The following is a 14,742-nucleotide window of genomic DNA, read 5'->3' as shown; positions in this document are numbered from 1 at the left end:
AGAACGGACCCGCCCTTCTCGGTTGCACGGACCTTCTGTTTACCTGCAGCGAGGCACGCCCCCTTCTCTAGTTCCCGCGGAAGGAGCTGGGCTCAGCGTGCGGCAGTACCAGTCCCCGCGCGCTCCTGTAACCGTTCGGCGGGCCGGAGAGAGCGGGACACAATAGTCCTGGGGCAGATGTTCGGGGAACCGGAGAGCACAGGCGCGACGTAAGCGAGAGGTGGGAGAGGAGGGCTACGGCACAACCTCAGGCTTCTCCGCCCCTTCCGCTAGGTTACCCCTGGTGGAGACCGCCAGGGAAACATCATAGGGCCCCAACCTTCCTCGCCCCCTTAAGAGAGCGCAGGCGCAAACCAGGTGGGCGGAGTGGGGCGAAAGCGTCGGTTGGCGAGGTGAGGAGCTCAAGTGTTGCAGGTCTCCGGTGGGGGTGCGAGCCGTAGTTGGATGTTAGAGCGCAAGCGCAGTAGTGCCGGGACGGGAGGCGCGCGCCGCTGTGGGACTGAGCACGCAGGCGCGGAGTCCTCCCCACTAAGGGCCAACGCTGGCGGGGCATTAGCGCGCAGGCGTCTTGCCGGGAGCGGAGCCCTAGAGGTGGGCAGCGGGTTTCCGGTTCCGGGAGCAACGAACGGCCGCGGCAGCGACAGCTATCGCTTCAGAGGAAGCGTCTGCGGAGGAGGAAGAAGAGCAGGGCAAGGCGGGAGTCACAGGCGGGACCCTCGCCATGGGTCCGCGGACCTAGAGCGGCGGAAGCTACCGGCCCGGTGCCGAGCTGGTGAGACAGTCGTGAGGGTGGAAATGGAGAGCGCTCAGGCGTAGGATGGGGAAGAATTGAGGCTCAGAACGCTGACGGAGAGGAATGAAGGGCCCTCAGGCCGACGAGTGGGAGGAATGGCGGCGTCGGAATATTGAAGGGAGGAATAGAGAGGTTTTGGCGGAGGACGGGGAGGAATGGGGCTCAGAACGCTGACAGGTGGACGTGTCGGGAGCCTGGACGAGGACGGAGAGGAATGGGGAAGGATCTAAACGCTGAGGAGAGATCTCGGGGCCTCTCAGGTTAAGGAGAGAGAAACGGGGGTTCAGAACGCCGAGAGGGAGAAATGAGGGGTTCTCAGGTTGATGACGGGAAGAGATGGAGGCGTTGGGATGCTGAAAGGGAGCGACGGGGGCTTCCTCTGGAGAACGTGAAGTAAGAGGGGTTTAGAATGCTGAGCTAGGGATGGGCATGATCTTGGGACAAGAACGGGGACGAAAGGGGGGTTGGTTCAGCATGCTGAGAGGAGAAATCAGGGTCTCTTCAGGTGATGAGCAGAATAGAAGATAGGAGACACAGAAGGGAAGGGAGGGGATGAGAAAGTTTTTAGCTGAACATGAGAGGAACAAGGCGGTCTGGGGACTGAGATTGGGGAGGACTTGTGGCTCAGAACACTGACAGGGAAGATGAGGAGGCTTTCGGGCTGAGGAGCAGAAGGAATGAGGGGTGTTCAGGGTAAAGGTGTGGGGAAGCTGCGGGCTGCCTGCCAGAGGACACAGGAAATTGAGGCAGTAATAGTGGAGGTAGCAGGTAAGGGGACGTCAGAAAGGGAAGGAATGGGAGGGCTTTTGACTGAAAGGGAAACTGGGGACTCCTGGGTCAAGGAAGGGAGCGAACGGGAGGTCAGAATACTGAGGCCAAGTGCTGGGACCTTGGTGTGGGGACGAGCAGAATGGGGGCCTCTTGGGCTGACGATGGGAGGAATGGGCCCTCTCAGGCTGAGGATGGGGGGTATGGAGGTTTCAGGGTGACAGAGGGGAGGAATAGGGGCCAGTGGGTCAAAGATAGAGAATGTCTCCTGGGGGGAATGACAGGGTCCTAGGTTGGCAGTGGGGAGAAGTGATGAGTTCTCAGGCTGAGGATGGGGAAGAATTGGGGATCGGGACATTGAGGGAGGCGTGAGGATCTTTGGGTTGAGGACGGGGACTTTAAAGTTGGAGACAGGGCTGCCAGGTCAAGAAGGGGTAGGAATGACAAGCTCCTGGGCCCAGGACAGGGAAGAATGAGGTGGGAAAGGGGATTTTTCTCTTTCTTGTATTGGCCGGTTGCCTGTGGTAGGTCCCAGGTCTTGGAAAAGCATTACTAAGTACCGGCGGTTTGTGTGGTTAGGGCCCAACATGTCCTCCCCTAGAGCCTCAGTTTTCCCACTGCCCCCTCCGTGTTGCAGGCCGCTGCTCCTTCCTGTGGCCCCCATGGCTGAGGACTGGCTGGACTGCCCAGCCTTGGGCCCCGGCTGGAAGCGCCGTGAAGTCTTTCGAAAGTCAGGTGCCACCTGTGGACGCTCAGACACCTATTACCAGAGGTACTGGGTGGGTTGTGGACAGAGTCACGGATAGGGCTAAAATCAGGGGGTGTGGTTAAATTTGTGGATGGGTTGAAATTATGCAAATATAGTCGATTCTTATTATTTGCAGATTCCATATTTCCAAATTAGTCTACTCACTGAAAGTTGGTACTCACTATACTTTCATGGTCATTCATAGACATGCACAGAACAGCAAAAAATTTAAGTTCCCTGATACACTCATTCCCAGCTGAGGTTGAATGAGGCCTTCTTATTTTAGTTCATATACTGTAAACAAGTATCTTTTTCGTGATCTGCTAAGTGCTGTGTTTTTCACATTTTTGCACTTTTTATTGGTGATTTTCGTATTTACAACGCCCCCCCAAGTATAGCCCTGAAGTGCTGTCTAGTGTTTTAAGTGCAAGAAGTCTTATGATATGCTGTAAGAAGAGAATAACACGTTAAATAAATTTTATTTGTGAGTTGCAGTGTTGTTAGGTGTGAGTTCAATGTTAATGAATCAAAAATGTGGTACATTTAGAAAAAGGAAAGGAAATGTTCTGATTTGTACACGAGTCTGCTCTGGAAAATGCTGAAGTAACATGTATAGTACGTGATGAAGTTAAGGGAAAGGTGGAAAAATAGCCAAATTTGAAGATGCATAAGGAAATACTTAATAAAATAAAATGTAGTGGACAGTGTGAGAGACTGGAAGCCAAGGACATTGATGATTGTGTTACCCCTGATTAGGAATATGTTAAACCTGTCTCAGCTAGTACTGACTGGCTCACGTGTTTCAAAAGGCATACATCGTGAAAGATGTTAAATTTGCACACAAGGCAGGTCCTGCAGATCAAGAGTTTGCAGAGGAATTTTAAAAATACCTGGTAAGTGTTACGTGTGAAAAGTGTCATGCAGAATAGGTTTTACTGAGGAGACTGGCTTGTTTTACAAGGACCGTGGTAAAGGTAGCTGTGTAACATAAATGGTCTCCGAAGCTCCTGACTTTAAATCATTCAAAGGCCATGCTGTCAGTCATTCGTAGGAATGTATTAAGTAGAGTGTCTTTAAATAGGAAAACAATAAAACAAGGCTACATATCGATTAGTTGACAGAAATGTCCCCTGGGGCTCACATTACCTTAAGCTATAGTTCCACAAGAACAGAGGTTCTAGATTCACTAATTCAGTGTTCAGCGTGACTCTATAAGACATACCAGGAATAATGGGAATCGACTATAAATGCACAAAATGTACATGTTTATATGCAGTTCATATTTAAGGATCCAAGGTGATTATTGAATTTTTTTTCACTCTTCCTGAACTTTTTTTTTTTTTTGGTCTAAGCAGTTGTTTTTGTGGAGGAATATAGCAAAATCATGAATATAATTATGTTTGCTTATACTTAATTATATGTTTATCCCCATATTCATAATTTGTGTGAAACTGTCAAAATTTTAAATTTTAAATACTTTTGTCAAGAACCGTAAAGCAACAGGTTTTATCTTAATTAGGGCAAGATAACGAATATGTTACAATTTTGTGGATGCTGGTAGGGTATAGGAGACTCCTGGGTCAGAGATGAAAGATAGTTTATTATTCACAGTAACAGCAGTATCCAGAATGTCATTATTTTTGTGCCAGTTCTCCAAATGCCAGTTCCCATAGGGTAACCTGAAGAGAACTGACTAACATCTGCCCATGCATTGGGTTGTAGGAAAGGAACCCTGAGCTTAAGGAATCCAATCTTTTATAATGTTAGGACAGTAAGGATGCCTTCCCTTTGCTCTGGAAGGAGAACTTATCTCTTATCTTCCAAGGCTGTTTGCTGTACAAACATCCTTGAAAAGATAGTTCATAACAAAGGACTATCAGTGCCTCTCTTGCAAGACATGCAGAAATGCTAGAGACCTGTGGGCTATTCTCTCCGAGAATATTAGTTGCTCCTACTTTGTTTTACATGTAGTTGCATTTGTTTGTTTACGCATGTCTTTGTATATATATATTTATATGTTCATTTATTCATGTGTATGTTTTCAGACGCTTCTCCTGTGTTTTTCCTTTCTATGTATTTAGTATGTTAACTTTAATGCATTTGTACATCATTCGACAAGTTTGTATTTCTGTCCGTGTTTATGTTTATTTACATGAACAGACTACAATTAGTAGTGTATGTTATAAGTAAACATGTATTTATTTATGTTTATATTTTTCATTTGTGTTTGTATATATGCTGGTATTTATACACATTTTATATTTCTGCTATGCAAGCTTAGTTGGGGTAAGACCTGGTAGGGCTCACAGGCCAATCCCAGGCTGCCAGCCCTCTATCCCCTGCCAGCCCTGCAGGTCTGTTCACGAGCCCAGTGGGAGGGTTGTGTGGGTGGAGTGGCCATGGCTCCACCGGGGTACCAATCCATCCTGGCCCATTCCCAGCCCCACAGGAGACAGGATCCGAAGCAAAGTTGAGCTGACCCGATACCTGGGCCCTGCGTGTGACCTCACCCTCTTCGACTTCAAACAAGGCATTCTGTGCTATCCAGCCCCCAAGGTACTACACAGTGTGGGGTACCCAGGCAGGGGTGACTGAGCCACCTAACACCCACCCACAGATCTCTTCCTGCTTTCCCTCTCATTTGCAGGCCCAGCCCTTAGCTGTCCCTAGCAGGAAGCGGAAGAAGCCTTCACGGCCAGCCAAGACTCGAAAACGTCAGGTTGGACCTCAAAAGGGTGAGGTCAGGAAGGAGGCCCCAGGAGATGAGACCAAGGCTAATGCTGACACAGCCCCAGCTTCACTCCCTGCACCTGGGTGAGTGTTGGCCTAAAGTGAGCCAAGAGGGTGAGGGTTGTGGTTGGAGATGTACTCAGCCTCCCACACCCATGTTTCCTATCCCAGGTGCTGTGAGAACTGTGGAATCAGCTTCTCAGGAGATGGTACCCGAAGGCAGCGGCTCAAGACATTATGCAAGGACTGCCGAGGTGAGTGGCCCCAGAGCCCTGGGAGGTAGAGGTGGAGCAGATCTGATGTCAAGCTGGGACACCACTGTCAGCTTTCAGGTTGAATGGTGGATGAGGTTAGCTATCTGATGCTCCTTGTCCACTTCTCTTCTTCCGCCTCCCTTTCCTCAGCGCAGAGAATTGCTTTCAACCGGGAACAGAGGATGTTTAAGGTAAGCACGACCTGCCTCCTCCTCACAAGTGTGCGGTGGGAGCAGGATGTGATGGGGGCTGGTAAGAAGGTCTGAAGGAATGATGATGGATCCTTAGGGTGTCAGAATCATTTTGTAGGGAGCTAGCTCTGGTCATTAGACAGTAATGTGTTAATGGGGTGTCAGTAGACACAGCGATGAGGTTAACCGGGCACTTGGAGACTTTGGGGATGGCCTCTGGTGACAGCTTGTTAGTAGTTGTCAGATACAGTGATGAGGCATATGGTGGACTACTAGACATGGCAGTGGGGGCTCAAAACATACACATAAGGGGCAGCATACCTGGAGCTACTCTGTCTGGGCCTGTGACCTCGCCCCACCCATTCCTGGCAGCGTGTGGGCTGCGGGGAGTGTGAGGCCTGCCGGGTAACCGAGGACTGCGGGGCCTGCTCCACCTGCCTTCTGCAGCTGCCCCATGATGTGGCCTCGGGGCTGTTCTGCAAGTGTGAGCGGAGACGGTGCCTCCGGATTGTGGAAAGGGTGAGTTGGGCAGGTAGGGTGGGCCCAAGGCTCACCCTGTCCTCTGGCTCTCAGAGCCCTGGCCCCATACATCATACCTCTGGCCTCCCTGACAGAGCCGAGGGTGTGGAGTGTGCCGGGGCTGTCAGACCCGAGAGGACTGTGGCCGTTGCCGAGTCTGCCTTCGCCCTCCCCGCCCTGGTCTCAGGCGCCAGTGGAGGTGTGTCCAACGGCGCTGCCTACGGGTGAGTAGAGGGGCCAGTGCTGTTGGGGCCAGGGCTGGGGCAGAGCTCATTCTGCTATTAAAGTTGCTACTGCTGCTGCTGCTTCCTCCCAGCCTTGCCCACCTCATGTCTTCTTTTCTCCCCCACCTCATGCTCACCTCCCTGGCCTCACCTACCTGCCCCTGTCTGCCAGCACCTTGCCCACCGTCTCCGTCGCCACCATCAGCGATGTCAACGACGCCCTCCCCTAGCTGTGGCTCCCCCTGCTGTGAGTGCTGCACCCCACCTTCTGTCTGCCTGTCCCACGCATGCTTTCTGTACTCCTTTTGGGGGTGGGGGTGGGGGTGGGGGTAGGGGTCCTGTGTCTGCCTGGTTCCACCAAGCCTAAACTTCTGTTCTGGCTTTCTCCCAGGGTAAACGTAGCCGCCGTAGAGGAGGCTGCGACTCCAAGATGGCTGCCCGGCGGCGCCCCCCCCGAACCCAGCCATTGCCTCCAGTTCCCCTGTCACAGCCTCCAGAGTCCCCAGAGCTGGTGAGGCCCTGGTGGGCAGGGGGAAGGCACAACTATAACCTTACCCAGTACCTGCCCTGACCCCACCCATTTGCCTCTGCAGCACCCCAGAGCCCTGGTCCCCTCGCCACCTGCCGAGTTCATCTATTACTGTGTAGACGAGGACGAGCTAGTGAGTGGCCCCACCCTACCTGGACAAGCCTAGACCCTCCCAGGGCACTTGGTTAATCCCAAAGAAGCAACTGCTGCAATGGGCCTAATAGGGGAACAGCAAGACACAGTAATGGGTACTAGTATGGGATAAGCAGACAATGGGGGAGGGACTAACGTGGGATCGACAGGTGCAGTGATAGTACCTAATGTCAGATGAATCAACACTCTGGTGGGGCTAATAGGAAAAGCCAGCATAGGGAATGGAGTTCACATAGGCTGAGCAGATACAGCAGGCACAGCATCGGCAGCTGTAGAGGGTCAGCAAAATGCCACTGGAGGTGGGGGTCAAAGACGTTGTCTTGGTAACCACTGGTCTAGCAGATGAAGTGATGGATACTGCGTTGGAACAGCCACAGTCCTAATGCTCTTGGGCACTGTCCGGTGCAGTGATAGTGCCTGGTGTTGGAACTACCAGATGCTGAGGTGTGACTGAGACCAGTGCACAGCCAGTTCCCTCTGATGGAGCTAGTGAAGGGGCAACAAGAACAGCACTTGAATGGTGCCAGTAACAGCACCCCCCCCCCTTTTGCCTGTCCCCCAGCAGCCTTACACCAATCGCCGGCAGAACCGCAAGTGTGGGGCCTGTGCAGCCTGCCTACGGCGGATGGACTGTGGTCGCTGCGACTTCTGCTGTGACAAGCCTAAATTTGGGGGCAGCAACCAAAAGCGCCAGAAGTGTCGTTGGCGCCAATGCCTGCAGTTTGCTATGGTGGGTGATGCAGAAGAGTGAGGTGGGTGGGCTACGTTGACCTAGGGCCACCCCCCCCTTCCCCGCCGTGCCTGGGAATGGTGGGCAGGCCTGGTGGGTAGGGCAGGCCAGATTCTGCATCTTCAGAGGAGTAGATGGAGCGGTGGGTTCAGCCAAAGATTAGCAAACATTGTGCTGGGATGAACGAATCTGAGTGGCAGTGGCATTAACAGGAGACTAGCAAGCTCAGTGATGAGGGCTTCATGTGAAAGCATGTTCTGTGCCGTGACTAATGGGGATTAGCAGGCATGTTGATCAGGGCAGGGTGGTCAATCATTGCATCAGGTGGCCATAACATCCTATCTTTCTTCAGAAGCGGCTGCTGCCTAGTGTCTGGGCAGGATCTGAGGATGGGGCAGGGCCGCCCCCACCTTACTCTCGTCGAAAGAGGCCTGGCTCTACTCGAAGGCCCCGTCTGGGTCAGATACTGAAGACCTCCTTGACCACACCCACAACCCGACCAGGCCATGCCCAGACTCCAATGAAACAAGAAACAGGCAGTGGCTTTGTGCTGCCTCCACCTGGCACTGATCTTGTGTTCTTACGGGAAGGTGCAAGCAGTCCCGTGCAGGTGCCTGGCCCTGCTGCAGCTTCCACAGAAGCCCTGTTGCAGGTGAGGATCCCATCTTAGCTTGCCCTTCCCAGAACTACCCAGCCTTGTGCCAGGAAGCTGGGACCAAGACTGCTGCAATCCTCCTTCACACAGGAGGCCCAGTGCCCTGGCCTGAGTTGGGTTGTGGCCTTACCCCAGGTGAAGCAAGAGAAGGCGGATGCCCAGGAAGACTGGACACCGGGCACAGCCATCCTGACTTCTCCTGTATTGCTGCCTGGCTGCCCCAGCAAGGTGGGGGTCAGTGATGGGTGGTCTGTGAGCAGAGTGATGGTGAGCCATGATGGTGGTTCTTTGAGCAGAGCAACAGATATGCGGATTGCAGCCTCACCACAAAATTACCCCACCTGTCTGACAGATGCCCCACCTTCCCCAGGCAACTAACTTTGCCTGCTTTGCTGCCCAGCTAACAAAAATGGAACTCTGAGGAATGGGAAAGGTTTGTAGGCAGAGAGATGGATTTTCCAGGCTGAAGTGTGACAGAAGTGGGATTTGTCAGTATACTGACAGGTTGGCTGATAAGGAGACTCTTTTCTTAGGCCAACCCTGTCCTTCTGACTGCTGCCTGTTTCCCACCTCTCCCAGGCAGTGGACCCAGACTTGCCACCTGTGAAGCAAGAGCCACTGGACCCTGAGGAGGACAAGGAGGAAGAGAGCAAGGATGACTCCGCCTCCGACTCGGCCCCAGAGGAGGAGGCAGGAGGGGCTGGCACACCCGTGGTCAGTGCTGGGGGACATTTCACCCTGCCCTGAACCTGCTTTAGCCCCATTGGCCATGATGACCCATGATGTTAATTCTTCCCCAGATCACGGAGATTTTCAGCCTGGGTGGAACCCGCCTCCGGGACACAGCAGTCTGGTTGCCAAGGTGTGCCCCGCACAGTGAGGGGTGGTATGGGGTCGGTGCTGGTCAGATATGGGCCCTGAGTGTTAAAAATAGAGCCAGCAATTTGGCATGAGGCAGTGGGAGGTAGAGGCTTCTGTCACTGTGCTGATCCCGGTCAGTGAGGGGTTATGTGTAGGACCCTAGAGATTTCTCCTGAGGTTCAGATTAGGGCTTTCCTTGGGTGTATGGGGTGGGGGCTGGGGAGTAGAGAGACAGGGGTTAGTGGAGGTTAAGGATTTGATGCCCTGTGATGAGATTTGAAAGAAAAAGATAAAAGCCTGGTCCATATCTTTCTAAGAAAATCCAGAAGGAGTCAGATTTAATATATAAGTTTTTATCCAGTGAATCATCATTTGGGGTTTTGTGGGTGTCTGGAGTCTCCAAGAGATGACAGGTGGGCTGGATAGTGGTGGGTGGGCAGATCTGGGCCCTGAGATGTGCAACTGTGCAATCTTAGGCTAGTCCACCTCCTGGAGCGTCCTCTGTGGAGAGAGTTGGGCTGTGTTTCTTGAACCTTTCCTGAGCCTGTTGAGGTTATTAAGAGTTTCAGCTGCTTCACAGAACTGTCCCTGCAGGCCTGGCAATAGGATGAAAGATAGTTGTCCCTAAGGACAGGGCTGGTGGGAGGAGGACAGGGGAATACTACCTCCTGCAGAATGTTCGCAGGCTGTGCGCGTGGTCCCAGATACAGGCGACATAAACTGTTGGCCTAGGCACCTGGATTCCTTTGTCCCTACAAGCTAGTTTCTGCCGGCCGGAAACTCCTGCATCTGCCTTGGGCAGTTTGCAGGTACAGACTGAGTACCTGCTGGGTATACTGCAGTGTGAGAGAGAACATGATGAATGCACTGACCCTGGAAGGCTTATCCTTCAGGAGACATGGATTCCTGTCTTCAGGGAGCTATCATCTAAGGAAATAGTTTCCTTGTGTGTGAAATCATTATATGTTAGTGGAGAAGGTAATGTTTAGTTGGTGGTATTGGAATATTTTAGCAGAGAGATAAGAGATAAGGGATAATTATGGGGAAATGGATTCCAGGCACAGAATACTAGGAAATGGTTTTGTGATGCTCCATTTTACAATGAGCGAACCTCATTCAACATATAGTCCTGCTCCCTCTTCTCTAGGTCCAAGGACCTTAAAAAACCTGGAGCTAGAAAGCAGTAGACTGGAGGCTTCTGCAGACTGTAGGATTCAAGGTGATAATTTACAGACTGGCTTTATGAGAGACAACACTGATCTACTCAGAGCTGGACCATAGGCTGAGGGGCTTATGTAGGATTCAATAGGAACTGGAAAAACCCACCACCAAACCTGAGAATCAGGCCTGTTCAGTACTTTGAGATTATAGAGGAAGTAAGCAGGAAAGGAAGAGAAAGAATAGAAAGTTGTATCTGCTCCAACTGGTGCGAATCTCAGGAGCTTGACTGATGAGAAGTGTGGATATTATGGGTGGGGGATCTGGGGTGGAGAGGGGATGTAAAAGCCACCACAAAACAGCCTATACAAGCCATCTTCATAATTTTTCAATGGCTTCTGGATGAGACCTGGTAGTGTTTCTGAACATTTCCATTTCCACAGAGAGACAGCATTTGAAAATGTAATGTGAATAAATGAGGAAAGGAACTGCTATTTGGTTAGTTCCTCCTACTGATCTATGTAATTCTCAAGTCTTTTTAGGAAGACAATGATTTTTGCCCATTTTTACATACGGGAAAACAGACTCAAAGAAATTACATAACTTGTCCAGTGTCAAACAGCTAGTATCAATAAGCATAGAATCAAATCCAGGTTGTAAAAACCTTGTTGTTTAAGCCACCAAACGGTAAGCCGTAATACTATATTCGATAATGTGTAATGTTATAGTAACAGAAGTTTCCAGTGACCTTGAAAACAAGGTGGACTACTCTAAACAGAACAAATCCTTTACACTGCTGCCTCTAGCGTGGTTTAGGGAGTGCCAAGGTTGTATGGATGGGGTCACCTTGTCACAACACCCTTGCATCCAAGAGACTGGGTTCTTCCCAGGCCTTGGGTGTCGTAAATATTTCTCAAACACTAAAGGACATCCTTCCCCAGTGGACACTTCGTTTTGCTTGTTACCCTCATTCTCCTCTGCCAAAGCAGTCTTCAGAAGTAAAGCTGCCAGCCTGGCTCATCTTTGCTGACAACTTACCTCCCTTGCCTATTGATGACTTTTGTGCTTGGTTTCTGCTCTTGGCCCCTCTCTATTAGGAGTATGAATTCCTGCTTCCAAGTCCTGCATAAAGGCCAGTCTTGACTCATCCCTGTCTCACTTCCCAGTTCTTCATAAAGTGCCGGAAAGTTCAGGCCTGCAGTTTGTTATGTAGCCAGCTTCACAGGGCTGTGACTGAGTGCATGCCTCCTTAAATTTTGTAGCTGTCTGTCTTCCCCTGCCTTTTTCTAGTCCCAGCCCTGCAGCTTTAGGTATTTTACATGTAGATTAGATATTTCCCTACCCTTAACCCTTTCTGCTACCCTCCTCTGTTCCTTCCTTTGCCTTACCTACTTAAGCCAGAGTCAAGACTGGATAATTTACTGATACTGTTTTGCCCTCCCCAGGACCCAGCCACCCAACCCTAGTATTCTGTAAGGTCCTAAATGAAATTTATTTGATGGGCATTCAGACTCTTCTAAAGAAGAGTCTGGCTACAGTGTGTATCACAGTACCATTGGAAAAGCAGCACCACTAATTATATATACATATGCATATGTAGGTATATATGTGTATATGTGTATATTTTAAGGGACTTCTAGGGATTTGACCTTATGTAGTAGTGGGAGCTGGTTAAACAGTCTCTGTAAGGCTGTTGTCTTTACATCTAATGCTGGAGCTTGAAGTCTGCAGGGCAGGCAATCGGGAAGGGAAGATGGATGTAAAGTGTGGGAGACGGAGGACGCTTTGGCGCGCAGGAGCACGAGCACGAGCACGAGCACGAGCTGGAACCGGCGAAGATGGCCTAGAACCCATGTCAGTCTCTCACCACCTCCAACTTCGATAATGTGGGTGTCCTACAGAAGAAGCTGGTGCCCTTCATCACAGACTTAAATACTCATCTGACCCAGGAATTAGAGACGCTGAAGGAAGATCCCAGGGAAAGTGGAGCAGCTGCAGGCCTGGCTGCAGGCCTGACTGCTGCCCCACACCAACGAGGTGAGCCAGCAGATAAGTGACAACATGTGTGAACTGCAACAGTGCCTGGTGCCCCGCACCAACCTTCCGAGTGTAAAAACAGTATGCTGCTGCTTGACTTCTGCCCTCCAGTTACCAGGCAAAATGTCTCTTGTGGCCCATCCTAACCGGAAGCATACGGGGAAGGGAGTTCTGGGAAACGTAGCCTAGTCAAGGTGACACATTACAAAGCCACCCTGCCATGAATCAGCTCCCAAGGGTCTCACTGCTCACCTGAGGATAACTTGATAAAGCTACGTTGCTGAAAATGCAAAGCTGAAGACCATGGATTTCATGGTGACCCCAGCAAGTACAGAAATTCTGTCAAGCCCACCCAGAAAAAAACTTGCTGGTCTCGGCTATTTTTGTATCATTCATTCAAGTATTGAGAACCTGGCCCATGGTAGGCACTGTACTTGATACTGGGATACAGGAATGAAAAAGATATAGTCCATGCAATTTTATTAAATACATCAATATGTATTACAAATGGTGAATGGATATCCAACTTTATCGTGGAATTTAATGGTGAAAATCTAGAATTCAGGAAAACTGTCGGGAGGACAGCCCTTGCGTGAACCTTGGTGGGGCACAATAGGAATTGGAAATAATATAAATAGTTTCTATCTCTGAGCTGTTCTATTTTAAAATTATTTTAAAATGATTTTTATTGTCCTGTTTACTGTTTTCATACATTTAGTGTTTATTTGGGGAGTGTCTTGATGGTGGTAACTGTTAACTCTGAGAAAGCGGGATGGTGGGTGGCAAGATCTAGGTCAGGTTCTGTCCTAGGACCAATCGCTTTCTAGGCCTTGGGGCAGCTTGGCTGAAAGCTGAGGCTCCCCTAGCTGGGCTCTAGTCCTGGCCCCGCCCCTCCACCCTCCGAAGAGGCCCGCCAGGGGGCGCCGGGGCCGCGGTCATCCCACCAGGGCTCGGGAGACGAGCTGCCCCCCACCCCTGGCCTCGGCGGCCCTGGGGCGTGGCCTTTGCCCGGCTCAGAAGCCAATTCTTGGCGGGACCCGGAGAAAAGCCGACTCTCCTTCTTCACGTAGTGGTAAAACAGGCAAAACCGAACTGGAGTTAAGTTACGGGGAGCGCCCAGGGTGAGGGTGCGGCACGACGAGTTCTGACCGACGCTGGGACGTTCGAGGGCAGCAAAGTGTCGCCAAGGGTCGCCTTCCCCTGTCGCCGACCTCATTTCGACGGGATCCTTCAGGCTGTACGACCTCTGGGGGTGCCCAACGGGCTCTCTCGTAACTCCGCTGCTGTTCCCAACCCCCGTGCCTGACTGAGGGCCTTTTCATTGCCTCCCTTTTTCCCCAAAGGTGTAGTGTGAGGGGTGGTTCCACCCAGATCAACCGGCGGGCCAGTCGCCCGTGGGACTTGAAGATCAAGGAACTGACCCTCAGGACTCTGTCCAGGGAACCGAGACGACCTCTAATTTCTTTCTTTTTTGTTTGTTTCAGGCTACGTAAACTCTTAGCAGTAAATGAAAATGAGTATTTTACCGAACTGCAATTGAAAGAAGAAGCATTATAGGAGAAAAAAAGACAAAATGACAATTATTAAAAGAGATTATTAAAAAGAGAAAAAAAAGAGACATTATTTTGTGGCTGAAAAGCTGAACCAGCAATTCAGGAAATGGAATCCAAATCTAGAAACGTACCGCATACAAAATCCGAAGTGGGTGGATTACAAATGATTAAGGAATGCTAATTTACAGTAAATTGCAGCCTTGCGACGGTATACACAGTAGTTGTACTTTGGTTGTTAGATGTCAGTGACTAGGTTCTGATTTTATTCTGTGCTCTAGTGTTTTGTGCTCGTCCCACTTTAGGAGGAGAGTACCAAAGTGTCATTCTTAATCTGCTTTTTAGTTACCACCACGTTGCTTTTGACCAGAAGTACAGCTGTGGTCTCCACCTGTGCTGAGGGCCCCTTCTAGGTTCCCTGATCTGTGTTGCCTGTTCCCCTTCCTGGGATACAGATTCTCAGGCCTCATTGCCTGCACTTCTTACTCATGTCCTGACCCTGTTTTACTGGGATCCTTAACTCAGACTGTTGGCCTTTATTTTGCCCAGCCATGTCATGCCATGCCCTCCTAGCCCATCTGATCTGCCCCCTCCCCCCATCCTAAGGTACCCCGAGTCAGCTCTGGTTTCTGCCCAGTGCAGTAGGAAGATTTTATTAATAACAGGTTTATCATTATTGGTTTGGGTGGGCTGACAAGACAGGCCGTCTAGGCCTTAATTGTCTTAGCTGGCAAATGAGAATACCTGCTGTTCCCATCAACCCTCTAAAGTATTTGTGAGGCCCAAAGGTTTAATGTGTGAAAGTACCTTGCAAATTGCCGTAAAGAACTACACAAATAGAA

General features: G+C 50.6%; 1 protein-coding gene across 50 annotated transcripts; it reads left to right on the top strand.

Annotated features, from left to right (window-relative positions):
- Positions 1 to 638: 638 nt before the first annotated feature.
- MBD1 (methyl-CpG binding domain protein 1) lies at positions 639 to 14,742 on the top strand. 50 transcript variants are annotated; one of them, XR_008422287.1, is made up of 18 exons: positions 640 to 772; positions 2,199 to 2,333; positions 4,751 to 4,865; positions 4,927 to 5,123; positions 5,211 to 5,293; positions 5,444 to 5,484; positions 5,857 to 6,003; positions 6,099 to 6,227; positions 6,400 to 6,474; positions 6,619 to 6,738; positions 6,821 to 6,889; positions 7,472 to 7,639; positions 7,992 to 8,291; positions 8,385 to 8,522; positions 8,874 to 9,008; positions 9,095 to 9,156; positions 12,038 to 12,350; positions 13,835 to 14,742. XR_008422287.1 is itself a non-coding variant. In XM_019464055.2 (18 exons), the coding sequence occupies exons 2-17, from the start codon at positions 2,224 to 2,226 to the stop codon at positions 10,340 to 10,342; spliced, it is 1,929 nt and encodes a 642-aa protein (XP_019319600.1). In that variant the 5' UTR covers positions 640 to 772; positions 2,199 to 2,223; the 3' UTR covers positions 10,343 to 10,374; positions 12,038 to 12,147. The 50 variants fall into 50 exon arrangements, 49 of the variants coding, with proteins under 49 accessions (XP_053758669.1, XP_053758666.1, XP_053758679.1 ...); XM_019464055.2 differs by lacking the exon at positions 13,835 to 14,742 and adding an exon at positions 10,303 to 10,374 and having other exon boundaries at positions 12,038 to 12,147; XM_053902694.1 differs by lacking the exon at positions 12,038 to 12,350 and having other exon boundaries at positions 639 to 772.

Source organism: Panthera pardus, unplaced genomic scaffold, assembly GCF_024362965.1.
Source record: "Panthera pardus isolate Hobbes unplaced genomic scaffold, ASM2436296v1 HiC_scaffold_15, whole genome shotgun sequence".
Classification (NCBI taxonomy): Eukaryota; Metazoa; Chordata; class Mammalia; order Carnivora; family Felidae; genus Panthera; species Panthera pardus.
The sequence above is the reverse complement of the archived record's forward strand: the minus strand, read 5'-3'. Positions and strand labels throughout refer to the sequence as shown.

Bases quoted from the DNA above. Each gene is read 5' to 3' on its own strand.
- MBD1 (XM_019464047.2), top strand. From the start codon at position 2,224: ATGGCTGAGGACTGGCTGGACTGCCCAGCCTTGGGCCCCGGCTGGAAG. The intron at 4,866-4,926 runs GTACTACACAGT...ACCCACCCACAG, and splicing joins TGTGCTATCCAGCCCCCAAG to ATCTCTTCCTGCTTTCCCTC. The intron at 9,009-9,094 runs GTCAGTGCTGGG...ATTCTTCCCCAG, and splicing joins GAGGGGCTGGCACACCCGTG to ATCACGGAGATTTTCAGCCT.